Source organism: Lactuca sativa, chromosome 8 (genome assembly GCF_002870075.4).
Source record: "Lactuca sativa cultivar Salinas chromosome 8, Lsat_Salinas_v11, whole genome shotgun sequence".
NCBI classification, from domain to species: Eukaryota; Viridiplantae; Streptophyta; class Magnoliopsida; order Asterales; family Asteraceae; genus Lactuca; species Lactuca sativa.
In genome coordinates, this window is record NC_056630.2 from 143177005 (window position 1) to 143191111 (window position 14107).

Consider the following 14107-nt stretch of genomic DNA (forward strand, 5'->3'; position numbering starts at 1 on the left):
CTAAATGAACATCGACTGAATCCTCATCCGACTCGCCGAGTTGTATGAACAACTCGTCGAGTTCATCATTAACTGATACTCAGGTCTTGTCCTTGACTCGCCGAGTTGTATGAACAACTCGTCGAGTTCATCTTCATCCTTAAGAAGATTGCATTGGACTCGCCGAGTCTGTTCATGCACTCGCTGCGTCCCATGAATTTCCAGAACAATGGCTTAGTCTAGAACGTTGGTTCACCCCTTGGGACCCCTTTAAAACCTTTCCACACTCAACTGGGTCCTTATGACCCTCAACTGATATGGGACAGAACCTTGGACTCGCCGAGTCCAAGAACGGACTCGCCGAGTTGGTCACAACCACTCACTGAATCTTCGATTTATGATGTATAACCCTTGATCAAAATGTAGATCTAAGCTTCTACAATCGATCTAGCACGTAAAGTTACAACCTTTACGTGCTTGCATGGGACTTTAAGCTCAAAAGGTCCTAAAACAAGCTCTCACAATGCTTGGGGCCTTCCTTGAGTGCAAAAGCCACTCCTTTTTGCCTTGTAACCCCTCAAAGGACCTAGATCCGAAACATCAACCTCAAACAATGCTTGTAATCATGGTTGGTGACCAAAATAGCTTAGAAAAGCCCTAAAACTCCACAAAATGGGATCTATCAAAAGAGCAAGCAAGGTATAGACTTTATACCTTCTGAAGTCAGCAAATGATGCTCAAAACCGAATCCTTCTAGCCTCCTCTTGATCCTTCAAGCTTTTCCTTCCTTCCTTGGATCACAAAAGCACCAAAATCACTCCAAAAGCCTTAGATTGCTTCAATAACAGCTAGGGTTTGCTATGGGGGTCTTCTGGGAGCAAATGGGACTAAGGAGGCCGAATTAAGGTGTTTAAATAGGGTGCAAACCCTCAGATTAGGGTTTTTGCCCAAATAGGGTCTACTCGTCGAGTCCGGGACTCGACTCGCCGAGTCCACAACTTAAACTCTGCGTCTCATCCCGCTTCTACTCGGCAAGTTGGTCCTTCAACTCACCGAGTCCAAGACCAAATGCAAAATATTAAAAGATTTAATAAAAAGAACACGTACCAAGAACCAGGTGCTACAAAAGGTCCATGACTCAAACTTCGAGTCCAAAACCACGACCAAAATCCAGATCTAGAACTTATAGGATTTAAGGTACCAACATAATCCATAAAGTTGCCAACTTTTTGGATTCCATGCATGCTAAACAACATTACAAGCCATAAAATTCATGGAAACTTAGATCTAGTAAGCAGGGAAAGGAAAGGCATGAGCTTGAGGACTTACAAAGGTCCAAAAGCTCCTCAACTAGCTAATGATGAAGCCAAAATGCTAACAAACGCACCACCAATGATCTTCTTCTTCCTCATAGGACTTTAAAGCTTTTAAATCTCTTAAATAGCACCAAAAATGACCAATGACTTCAATGGGGGCTGAGATTAGGGTTTTTAAAGGTCTTGGAGGTGAAGGAGGCTGAGGAGAAGCAACCCTAATCATATCATACCTTTAAATACCCAAAAAAATAAGGTTTTTGGTGCATCAGGTGCCCATTACGTCGTGAGCACTTCATGCTCATGTCGTGAGCCTTAAATGAGCTTGGTCAACAAGTCAACGATCACTCACCCGGACCACTCCAACTTAAAATGACCATAACATCTTCGTTTCAACTCCGTTTTTGACGTTCTTTATATCCACGGAAAGATGGAGAGAAGCTCTATACATCTATTAACTTATGCTCACCTTAAAATCTTCTAAACGAAATTCCAAAATTCATAAAGAGCTCGAACTGCCACTTTACCGATATACTCCTTGGCTCCAAGGCACAACCCAAACTCCCGGATCACCTCAATTACATTATCTGTGCCTAATGGGTCTAGATATCTCTTTTCCAAATGCCCTAAGCCTTATGATAACCTATCTTCAAGCCCCCACCCGAATTAGGAAAGTGATTCGGAACAGGGCGTTACATGCGGAGCTGTCAAGTGATGGTGGTAACTCAGTCATGAAGTCTTCCAATTGTTTGGGGTTTGACCATATGCGAGTACCATGCCTGATTCCCATTTCTTGACCTGTTTGCACTAGAGTGTTATTATCGCTAGTGGTGACAGGTGCAATGGAGTTTAATGGTTGCAATTCAGTGATTTGTGGGTTTGTCTCTTCATTCCCATATGATTTGTCCATTAGAGCATCAACGTCTTCTTGTACATTATCCAATTCATCAACCAGGTGATCATTTGTTATCACCTTATTTCCTTCATAGTCTTCTCCAAAAGGGAACTTACTTTCAATAAAAGTGACACTACGGGTGATGTGTATTCTTTGATCTTTCAAGTCATAAAATACAAGGTCTCCCTTTCTCATCAAATTTATTGTGTTTTCCCAATGTGTTGTGTGCATAAGCTAAGAAACCCAAAACCCATAGGTGTTTATACGTGGGTGATTTCCCAAGGAGAATTTCATGTGGAGGTTTATTTTGTAGAATTGGTGTTGGCAACTTGTTTATTATATATGTTGCATACAATCACCCTAAAATTCTATTAGAAGAGAAGCTTGGAATCACAATTCTCTTCCCATCTCTAATAAATTTTCGTGCTTTCTTTCTACAACGCCATTTTGTTGTGGCATGTACGGGCATGAGGTTTCTAGTAGTATGTCGTTGTCCTTGTAAAATTCAAACATGAAACTAGTATAACACCCGGTTTCCAAATTGGATCGATTTTGGGCTTCAAGGGGTCAAAGGCATGGTTTTTGAGTAAAACCATGGCTCACGACATGACCATAGAGAGGTCACGACGTGAGTAGTGATCAATAAAAGTCTGGATTTAAACTATGCTCACGATGTGAGTAATAAGAGCTCACGACGTGAGATACGTTGTAGCCCAAGCCCACGATCCTTTAGGTTTTCCTTCGTATTTAAGCTCCATAAACTTCATTTTAGGGCTCCAAAACAACCTCCTTCGTCCCTAACTCAGTAAAACCCTAAACCAAGCTTCTCATCATGATTCTTGAACTTTTGGTGGCTTTGAGAGGAAGAGATCACCATGGAAGCATAATTTCAACTTCGAAGTTTCATTTGTAATCCTTAGCTACACTTTTGGACCAATGTAAGTAACCAAAATCCAAGCTTTATGTTTCCTCTTTGCTAGATCTAAAGTTTTATGCATATTTATCCATGATCTTGAGAGTTAGAGTGTTGGGACTCCATAAAGTTGGCAGCTTTATGGGTCCCTAGGGTCCCTTGATGCTTATATGTCATGGATATGAAGTTTGAAGGATGTTTGAATCCATGCTTGAGAAATTACTTCCTTTGTAACATCCCAAAAATACAGATAAAATTTCTGATTTTAAGTTCATTAATATCATAAGAAACTGATACCAAAATAGTCAAAAGAGTATAATTGCATCGTGTTATAAGAGTACAAATTCTCAAAATCACTAAGTGTGGAAAAACATAGAGTGATGTGGTGCGATCAGGCCTGGCGCTTCCCCTAGGAACTGGAAGTACTTAAAACATAAATTGAAAACTATAAACACAAAGCTTAGTGAGTTCCCCCAAAATACCACATACTAAATAAACATAGTGCCAAACATATCTGAGTGTTGGCCTTCCCCTTCGGTCTATTTCAATCGGATACTGCCAAACATATCTGGGTGCTTTCCTACCCCTTCAGTCTATTTCAATTGGATACTATCAAGCAAATATGGATGCTTGCAAGCCCCTTCGGTCTATTTCAACCGGATACCAGGTCTATTTCACCCCTACCACTAACACATAAATCATAACAAAAATCACAGAATCATCAAGCAAATACAGGCATAACTGACAATTGTCACAAAGACAATCATCACACTACCACATAAACTAGTGGGCCGACCTTGGTTCCTTAGACCATAGATACTACGAAGGAATTCTCACCTCAAATTGTGGGTATCAAATCACGCTTAACGGAAGACTCGCGAACTCCTCTCCCTATCGCACAAGCATAAAACCCTAATTAGAAATTAGGTCACATTCTACCCGAGAGTCCAAAACCCTAATTCTTGACTTAAGGCAAAAAGGTCCCTTTACCTTTGACTTACTGAGCCTCCTTTCCTCCAAGGCCCAAATCCATAAAAGAAAACCCAAAAAGGCATCCAATCCCACTATAGGGCCTCTAAGGCCCAATATGGCCCAAGAACACCTAGCTTGGCCTATGGCCCAAAAATGACCTACTATAATCAGGTGAGCCCAAGGCCGAACTTACTCAAGCCCAAAGCCAAACATCTAAAGAGCCTAAAAGCCTTCTAGGCCCACAGACTGCGTATGCGCAACGTACTTGGCTTACATACCCAACATATGTTGGTGTTGACCATGAGTCGAGGTGTTGACCTAGTACGCACATCGTATACTGCAGTGCACATGGCATACTAGTCTGCCAACCCATTCTCACTTCCATGTCTTAATCCATTAAGACCCAACGTCTAAAACTTAGATCCAGGCCCCTAATAACGTCTTAAGCCATAAAGTTGCAAACTTTATGCTTTTGCATGTAAGGATGGGGCTCAAATCATGAATCAAGTCCATAAGCACACTTGGATGGTTCCTAACACTTGCATGATTGTGGCTTAACCATCAAGATCTGATTTTTATGACTCAAAACACCTCCAAGAGTCTAAAAGGGCAGCTCATATGGTCTAAAATTGATCATACTCCAAGAATCCAAACTATAGGAACAAAAGATACCATTTTCTACCCTAAACCTAAATCTAAGCTTGTAATGATCAAGGTTTTAGCTTTGTACCTTCAATGGATTAAAACTGGTGACAAACTTCTGGATCTACAAGCTCTTCCTACATCCTTGCTTCTTTCCAAGCTCCCCTCCCCTTTAAAGTTTAGTTTTGACTAAAAAAATGAAAAAAAAAATATAAAACCAAGTTTAGTTTTGACTAAAAAATAAATGAAAATAAAGAAGAAAAAACATAAAACAAAGTTTTAGACATGTGGTGTAATTTTTTGCAAACTATAGGGACCAAATTTGAACTTTAAACTCAATTTTAAAATTGATTTTGCAAAAAAAGATAACAAAGTTAACCATGAAACTTGTTAAGAGCAACTCCAACCCACTCATATTCTCCATTATTTCTCGTATTTCTTCTCCAATCATACCCCATTTATTCCCCCATTTTGGGGGAAATGAATAGTATAACACCATATTTGGTGTTATATTATTCATTTCCCTTAAAATGGAGATGAACTTTGTGTTGTCGATTTTAGTCCATCTTTTTATATATTTATATATTTCTGATTTTTTTATTTATTAACTATAATTTAAATGTAATATTTAATACTTATAATATTGTGTTATATATTAAATTATATTAATTAATTATAAATATAAAGTTTGTTTTTGTTTATCAAATTCATATTAAAATTTAAATACATATTGAAATTTTAAAACACGAAAACGTATTTTACAAAAGCTTATAACTAAGTGTTATATATATAATCTTATTTATTTAATATTATTGTAATGAGAAAAATATAAATTATATATTTGTTAAAACCAAATTAATAGAAGGGGTGTGTTTGACAATTTATATAAGCTACAAGAACCGAATATACTTTTTGGAGGTAAAAATGGAATAAAAATGGAGCAAGGTTGGAGATGAAACATTACTTACCCTATTTTTTACTTAATTTTTTGGGGGAAAAAATAGAAGTGGGTTGGAGATGGTCTAAATGGAATAGAGTCCTAACTCTACGTCCTATTTGCGGCCAGAGCCAACAAAAAAAAAACAATAAGATTTTTTTCTATTACATGTGAAAATGTTGTGGTTTTTATAGTATTTGCTCTAAAAATATTTAAGAAAAATAAATAAATAAATATACTAACGGTATAATAGTTTTTTTTATATATAACTTATGGAGGAATAGAAAACCCAAACAAACTTGTTGAAAAAAAACCATCAATTCAAAAGTTAAATGGTTTGGATATTTTTTCTCAAAAAATACATATCATTATGACCATTTTTACAATTTTGTCAAAATAATATAACGTTTATATGCCAAGTTAACAATTAAAAACTTAAATCCCAAGGTAAATAGGAGTTTTGAAATTCTTGTACTATAACATGAAAAGAATAATAACTTGCTTTTTATGACAACTGTTCAAAACAAATCTTTTATCATAAATTAAAGATCGTTTCGAAATACATATGGATAATATTTACTATACGAATTTGAAAATTCTTGTCGATTTATGTCTAAAATAACATTTCAAATAGAGGAACCATAAATAAACACAAATATTTGAATTTGCACCTCATATTGTAGTTTCAAACTTGATAATTTAATATTAATTAAATGTAATTAATAAATATGATACGTATGTAAATATGCCGTCACTTGCTTAGCAAACAAAGAATTTTCTTTTACCATTTATTTCAAATTAGACAAAATGTATATTCATTTAGATATATGTCTAATGGAGATCATATTGTTAAAGTTAGCAAAAACATATACACATATGGTAGACAAAACACTTTTTCTAGAAAAGGTATTTAGGACAAAGAACACGTGCATAAAATGAAGAAAACAGTTTGTAATCTAATGAGTACATATAATGCATTAATGTGTGTCAACTATTTCCTATACCCAATCCACATCCGACCTGATATTATTATTATTATTATTATTTCCTCTCGGAAGCTTCGTCGGCGACCAAGCCACCGCCTTCCGTTCACCGATCACGACCGCCGACACCTATAATTTCTCCTCTTCAATGCTCTACGCTCTCTGTTCATATCCCCTGCTGTGCCATTTTTACACTCTCACAGTTTCCTGTATGAATTTCAACTTTCATCCGTATAAAATAAACAGTTATCCAGATGATTTACGCAAGGATTTGAGTGTGATTGTTAATAATTGATACAGGAATTTGATTGTTTTCGTGGAGGCTGACGATATAGAGATTCGTTTATAATGGTGACGCCTCCTTCTCCTCTTCCTCCATCATCATCATCATCATCATCTCTTCCGTTGTCAATCGAACCTGAAAACCTAACACTAACCCTGATTCCAGGTCTGCCGGATGATCTATCAGCTTTGATCCTTTCATTTCTTCCGTTTTCTCACCACGCACGCCTTAGATCCACTTGTAAATTATGGAAACAGTTTTTGTCATCGAAAACCCTACTTTCATTTCGGCGTAACCACCTCCATTTTTTCAATTTATCTCATCTTATCTGTATTTTTCCCGAAGACCCTACGATTTCTTCCCCTTACGTATTTGATCCACGAAATCTCGCTTGGTGTCATCTCCCTCCTATGCCATGTAACCCACACGTATACGGTCTCTGTAATTTCACTTCAATTTCTCACGAATCTCACCTGTACGTACTCGGCGGGTCACTTTTTGATACCCGATCGTTTCCGCTTGATCGGCCGTCGCCTTCTTCCTCCGCCTTCCGTTTCGATTTCGCGACACAGAATTGGGAATCTGTTTCTCCTATGCTGCTACCTCGTGGGAGTTTTGCCTGTGCTGCTATCCCCAATTCCGATCGAATCATCGTTGCTGGTGGTGGTTCTAGGCATACAATGTTTGGAGCTGCCGGGAGTAGAATGAGTTCCGTTGAGATGTATGATATTGGTAGAAACGAATGGGTGGCTCTGGATGGGTTGCCTAGGTTTCGAGCTGGTTGTGTTGGGTTTATGGTAGGCGATGAGTTCTGGGTAATGGGTGGATATGGTGAATCAAGAACCGTTTTGGGTGTTTTTCCGGTGGATGAGTATTACAGAGATGCCGTGGTGATGAAGTTCAACAAAGGTGAGATTGGGAAGTGGAGAGAAGTTGGAGATATGTGGGACGAAGGTGAGAGGAGGAGGCTAGGGAGAATCGCTGTAATCGAAGACATAAATGGGGGTTCTCCAAGTGTCTTCATGCTTGACAAAGCTGACATTTTTAGGTAACTATTCTAATTTAACTCAAGAATCATGATATCTGATTTTGATTTTGAATTTTCAACATCTGATGTGATAGAACTAAATCACAATTCACAGGTATGACATGGATTGTAATCGTTGGAAAAAGGAAACCAGCATCCCAAAAAAGCTATCAGATGAATCATCGGTGGGTTTTGTCGCGCTGAATGGTGAGTTGCATGTGATGGGATCTGTTATTGTTAGCGATTCAACAGAGAATCGGAAGTCAAGACAGAATAAAAGGTCAGCATCTCTGTTCTTACAAATATATCATCCTCAAAAGATGATATGGAGAACCCTAATCACAAAACCACCATTTCAACAAACTTTAGATTTCAAAACTGCTGTTATGTGCACCATTAGACTCTAGGTTTCCATGTTTGTATTCATACTCTGTATTGGTGGTGGGATGTTTTTACTGGTTTTCTCAACCAATATCTGCCACTCACTTATCCCGTATTTAAATTGTTCAAATGTATCAATCAGCACTCAGCAGTGTGTATTACTTAGTCATGTATCTTTTAATTCTTTCTTTCTCTGTTATGATTTGTGACTTTATGCGCATGCATTTTATGCAAATGGTTCACTTCAACATTATAACTTGTTTGAATAAGCATTTCTACATATATATGCTTAAAGTGTTATATAAAGAAAGACAAACAAGAGCATAAAATGTGCCATTAATTACGTAACAAACAAGAGCATCAAATACGTCAAAAAAACAAACAAACAAACATTTGAATAACAAATATCTCCTTCTTCACCTTTGCTAAGAAAATAAAAGTGAAAACCTCGAAGTATTGAAGACCAAAAAGCAACACATTCAAATACTCTTCCACTAAAGTTAAAACATAAAAGTAACCCACATGTGTCTCAAACCCCATAAATAAACCCTCCAGGTCTCCAAGGGCCAAACCAGAACATTTTCACAGTGGGATTTTTCTTTTTAATATTACATAGACAAAGTTACATAAATAGTCCTTGTGTTAATAAAAGAACCAACTTTAATAATGGATACAAGCCCTACAACAAGCACTTGAGGGTAAAGAAGCGTGTGGAAAATGACGATTATAAAGGCCAAAAAAAGACGAAAAGCCATCCTTGATAATCGTCAAATGGAAATCATGACCTTTTTTTACGATAAACAAACACATGTTGCTGCACGGTTGTCAAAGTGGTGACAAGACAAAAGAATACTTTGTGGGTCAATGGAGAATCATTATTTCAATACTGATAAGGTGAAACCACAAACCATATCTTCATTTAAAGATCTCGCTACGCCTGCCGGATTGAGGGACTTAGTAATTTGTCATACCAAAACGGAAAAACTTACCACGCATCCGGACCAAGTAACCAAATACACAGCTGAAGCGGGAGTCAAGACTCAGGACTATACAAAGGCGCCAAATAAATCTTGCCTAATTTGAACAAAAGATCATGCACTACCCACGATCACATGCAAAAAACATGCATGACAGGGGCACAAAAACCCTACATATACATAGGAAGTGTCATCTAGTAACAATTCACTCATCTATTTCCTATAAAGCTCATATACACTCTCGAGTAATACTCCCATTACTTTAATTCTGACCTACCGATTCCTTTTTTGTGGTTGAGAGCACTTGATCAAAACATGAAGACTCTGGCCCTCGATTAATTTCATTTCAAACATATCCTATCATTACTCCACATTTACTAACTATGCTCGCCACCCCTAATGGTATGGTGATGTAACAACCACAACCATCATTACTACCACTTTATGTATTTTTTTTTTTTTATTAAAATACTATATTCGTTTTATATTTATTATTCATTTTTTACTTTTGAAAATTTTATTCTTTAACTTTAACCTTAAATATTTTTTATTTTGATATATAATACTTGTTATAAATTTCATCAATTAAATTTATAACACAAATAAAAATATTTATGGTCAAAATTGAAAAATGAAAACTTCAAAAGTTAAAAATGAACAGTAAATATAGGACGGATGAAGTATGTAAAACACAATAAGAATTATCCAAGAAGACTTAATTATGTACGATATGAAATATTAAATTGAAGATTCGCTTCATCTCCTTTGCACATCAATTAATTGTCGTGAATACAAACAACTTTTATTCGAGAATACCTTTAGATCAAATGAAGCAAAATTTCTTCAAATCAAATTGAATGGATCTCAACCATGGCAACCTCGAGGGCATTCTTATAAAAGAACTTTCTCTACTCACAAATATGTCTTTACTTCACATCAATAGTAATAGGTTCACAAGCACAAAGTTCCTATTCCCACATAATAATTTGACATCAGAGTGATTATTTTGGCTAACAATAATTTGTTCAAAAAACTTATGTCTTCGTATGATCAGAGTTTAAGAAATTTCTTACTTTTGCTTCTAGGTCGATGTTTCGTATTCTTGTTATCATGAACTCTACTTAATGGAATGCAGTTACCAAAAAAAATGAACAACCTAATAACGAACGGTGTGATATAATAAATCATTTTATTTTATTGTTATATTTGGTTAGGCAAAAAGAATTAAATAAATCATTCAAACATGTCGTTTGCTATATAAAAATAGATAGCTAAAAGAACTTAAATTGATAAACTGAGTAAAAAATATTTGTAAATAAAAACTTGAATTAAATAAAGGAAAAATGTCATTGTAGCATAATAAAGTTTTCGTTTTTGTCCGGTTTTGTCACAATTTTTTTTTTGCACAATAGACAATTAAAGTCGTTCCTTACATGTCAATTAAACCAATTTGTTCGATTTGAAAGAGTCAGCCGATGACAAAGCCTACATGGCATGTGACATGTAGGGGAAAGTTTGTCACGTTACCCCACATCTTCCAATATTATCTCTATTGTATGCCTTTTGATTTCTTGGAACCAAATTCCACGTTTAGATCTATTCCCTTGTAGCAATTTTGGGCTATGTTTTGGAGCAATCGAGGGTTTATGTCTTGATGACAACACGTGAGGAAAGCAAATATGCTCCCACAACGAATTGGGTCGTGCAATCGAATACCATTGCCGACACATACAAGCTGCTGCACCTAACAATAGTTTGTACAGTCTCTTAAAATCTCAATCAACCAACAAATCCAAGTGCTCGTTTATACAAAACCTCTCACTTTCTCCATTATTATTATGGTAATCATTCACTTTCTCCACTCTATTTTCATGAATTTGCACCATTGGTGCTAATAACGAAAATAACAATGGTTAACTTTATCAATGTTAAAGGGGGATTGTGAGTTTTTCTAGAGTACAAAAATTTATGGGGTATCAATTGAATTTGGAAAAACCACAAATGATACGTAGGGTTTGTCACCGGATAACCATTTCAAATAGAGTAAAATGATTTAATTAATGATTTATTGTGCAAAAAAAAAACATTTAATGACTAAATCGGGCAAAAACGAAAATTTATTGTGTTATAGTTAAAAAGAATTATATATATATATATATATATATATATATATATATATATATATATATATATATATATATATATATATATATATATATATATATATATATATATATCATGAAAACATAGTATAACATAATAACAAAAATAATTTTCCTTATTTTTGGAAATGGAAAAACAATAAATTATTGAAGTTCTGAATTCATTTTAAAAGAAATAGCATTATCAAGTATAATGTAAATAATAGTGATTAATAATTATCATATATTATTATTATGCTCCTTAATAAATGAAGGTTTTTTTTTTGCCACGTGTCAATCTATCATGAGTTTTGACACTTGTTATTTTGTGGTATTTTTGAAATAAATATTATCTAATAGTCAATTTTTGATTTGTTTTAATTTTTAAAATTAAAATCATAAATCTATATATGTAAAGTATTATATATATATATATATATATATATATATATATATATATATTAAATTGCAATAAATACGTTTATTTTTTTCTTATTTTAAAGTTGTATATTAAAAAATATTTTTTGTTTACACTTTAATGTTTAATTTTTTTTAAATCAACTCGTGTAATATACGAGTTTAACATCTAGTTATATGGTAATAAAAAAACACCAATCTTGTATACAATGAAAATCAGCTTATGAAAATCAGCTTAGAAAAGAAATCTTATTTTAACAGAAATCCAACAAACAAACTTTTTTTTAATAATTTAGATCGTAATAAAGTTTTTATTATTAAATTAGAATTTGGTTTTCTATTTACTAGCTTTCTGTCTTCTAAGTAAACTCGATCCAAGTATGCTAACACATTCGCTGATTGTTTATACACTTCTTTTCATATAATATAACTTAATAACAGTCCTAGAAGTCAGCCAAACACTGAAACACTAAATTGAAACTACATTTGGCCAAAAAAATCGTCATCGATTCTGACTTCCATTAGCATAAATAGGCAAACATAAATTATTGAAATCAAACAACTATAATCTATAAAATTATTTTTTAAATTATCAGTTTTAAGATTCCTATATTAATTGTTTGCGTCGTAGGCATCATGACATCCACTTGCTATTAATGATATATAGTTTTTTTTTCTTTTTCTTTTTCAGTTTGAGTTTTTTTTTTTAGGCCGAACGGTATATTGTCGATGAGACTTCGTGGTCTACGTGGCCACAGACAACGGTCATGCACACCATCTCGGTTGGTCGTCGTTCGTTGTTGTCGTGCTAATTCGTTGTGCCGAGGACAATACACAATGGCCAATAAAATGGTTTTACTCCCTTTGACATCTTTGACCACCATGTAACCGTTATTTTCATTTTTTTTTAGTTTGTCTAATTTTTACCTATATAAATATCACCACACACCTTCTATATTTCACCAAGTTCCTCTCTACTTTTATTCACTTTCATACATTTGTGTTGCTTGATTCAAAAACTTTGGCTCCCAAAATGCAAAATTAGTCAGAAGAAGAAAAACAAAAATTAGCGCTGACATGAGTGATGGTTATGGAAGACTCGTATAGTCGAACTTCTAGGGATTTTTGGGCAAAGATTGGAAATGTTTTCCATGATTTAATGGGTTATTGTCAGGGCCGGCTCTATGTGTAGATAAACAAAGTTAGGGCTTAGGTCCCCCACTTCTAGAGGGTCCCACTTAACCCAAGTACCTAATACATTCCAATGTCTAATTAATTGTCCATATTAGCTGAATCGTTGTCTCGCTGTGTGCACGCCACAAAAATTCGATTTACCAGTTCTTCTTCTACAACCGATGATCACGCTTCTCTTCTTCTTATTCCCAGGGGCGGCTCAAAAATCGGACTCTGATTAACGATTTTAAGCCACTGAAATACATACATTACCTTTTATTCTTCTTCTTGCTTCTCCATTCTCGGCTTCTCCATAACTGATAACTCCACTCCATTGTTCAAAAATTTCCTACTATTCAAGGTTGTCACTGAAAAACGTATGTGCATTTTTTTTTCACTTTTCACTTTTATTTTTCCATTATCTGTCATCTGAATCGCAGAATCTGATTATCTAATTAGGAGGTGTCACTGTGTTGCTGAAATTGTTTATGGAATTAGCATACTTATAATCTGAGATATCAGATTGTAAAGACAAAATTTTCAAAACAATTTTTAATTTTTAAATTGTATTTTCAATAACCAAAACAATATCCAACAATTGTATCCAATGTCATCATAATAAACAAATCCCAGAATCTCAAAAGATCTCAAATACATAAATCCTCTTAGTGTGTACGGATCATGCCGGCGCCTTCCTGCGATCCTCACTGGTACATGAAACACATAACACAACACTGTAAGCATAAATGCTTAATGAGTTCCCCAAAATACCACATACAACACATACACCTTTCCAGGCCATAACTCTGTGGGACCCTTCGGTCCGAGTGTCTCAGGGGACTTCCGTCCCAAATCCCGATAGACCTTCCGGTCCTACCCGTATCGACCTTCCGGTCCATATCATCTTGACCTTCCGGTCCTTATCATACATAGCATACATAACACATACATATCACATATCAGCATATAGCACATATATCTCATAGCATATAAGACCTTCCGGTCACACATAGGTACCCTTCCAAGTACAGTATAGTGAGAAGACTCACCTCGGGTGACTCGGTAATCTCGAAC

At 35.2% G+C, this 14107-nt stretch overlaps 1 protein-coding gene across 1 annotated transcript; it reads left to right on the forward strand.

Moving 5' to 3' along the window:
• Positions 1–6548: 6548 nt before the first annotated feature.
• LOC111910902 (F-box/kelch-repeat protein OR23) lies at positions 6549–8524 on the forward strand. The gene is made up of 3 exons (XM_023906710.3): positions 6549–6843; positions 6935–7965; positions 8060–8524. The coding sequence occupies exons 2-3, from the start codon at positions 6983–6985 to the stop codon at positions 8349–8351; spliced, it is 1275 nt and encodes a 424-aa protein (XP_023762478.1). The 5' UTR covers positions 6549–6843; positions 6935–6982; the 3' UTR covers positions 8352–8524.
• The last annotated feature ends 5583 nt before the right edge of the window (positions 8525–14107 follow it).

What these genes read in the sequence shown, in the direction of transcription:
- LOC111910902 (XM_023906710.3), top strand. Translation starts at nt 6,983, where the DNA reads ATGGTGACGCCTCCTTCTCCTCTTCCTCCATCATCATCATCATCATCA. An exon ending in GACAAAGCTGACATTTTTAG is followed by an intron (nt 7,966 to 8,059) that starts GTAACTATTCTA and finishes CACAATTCACAG; the next exon opens with GTATGACATGGATTGTAATC.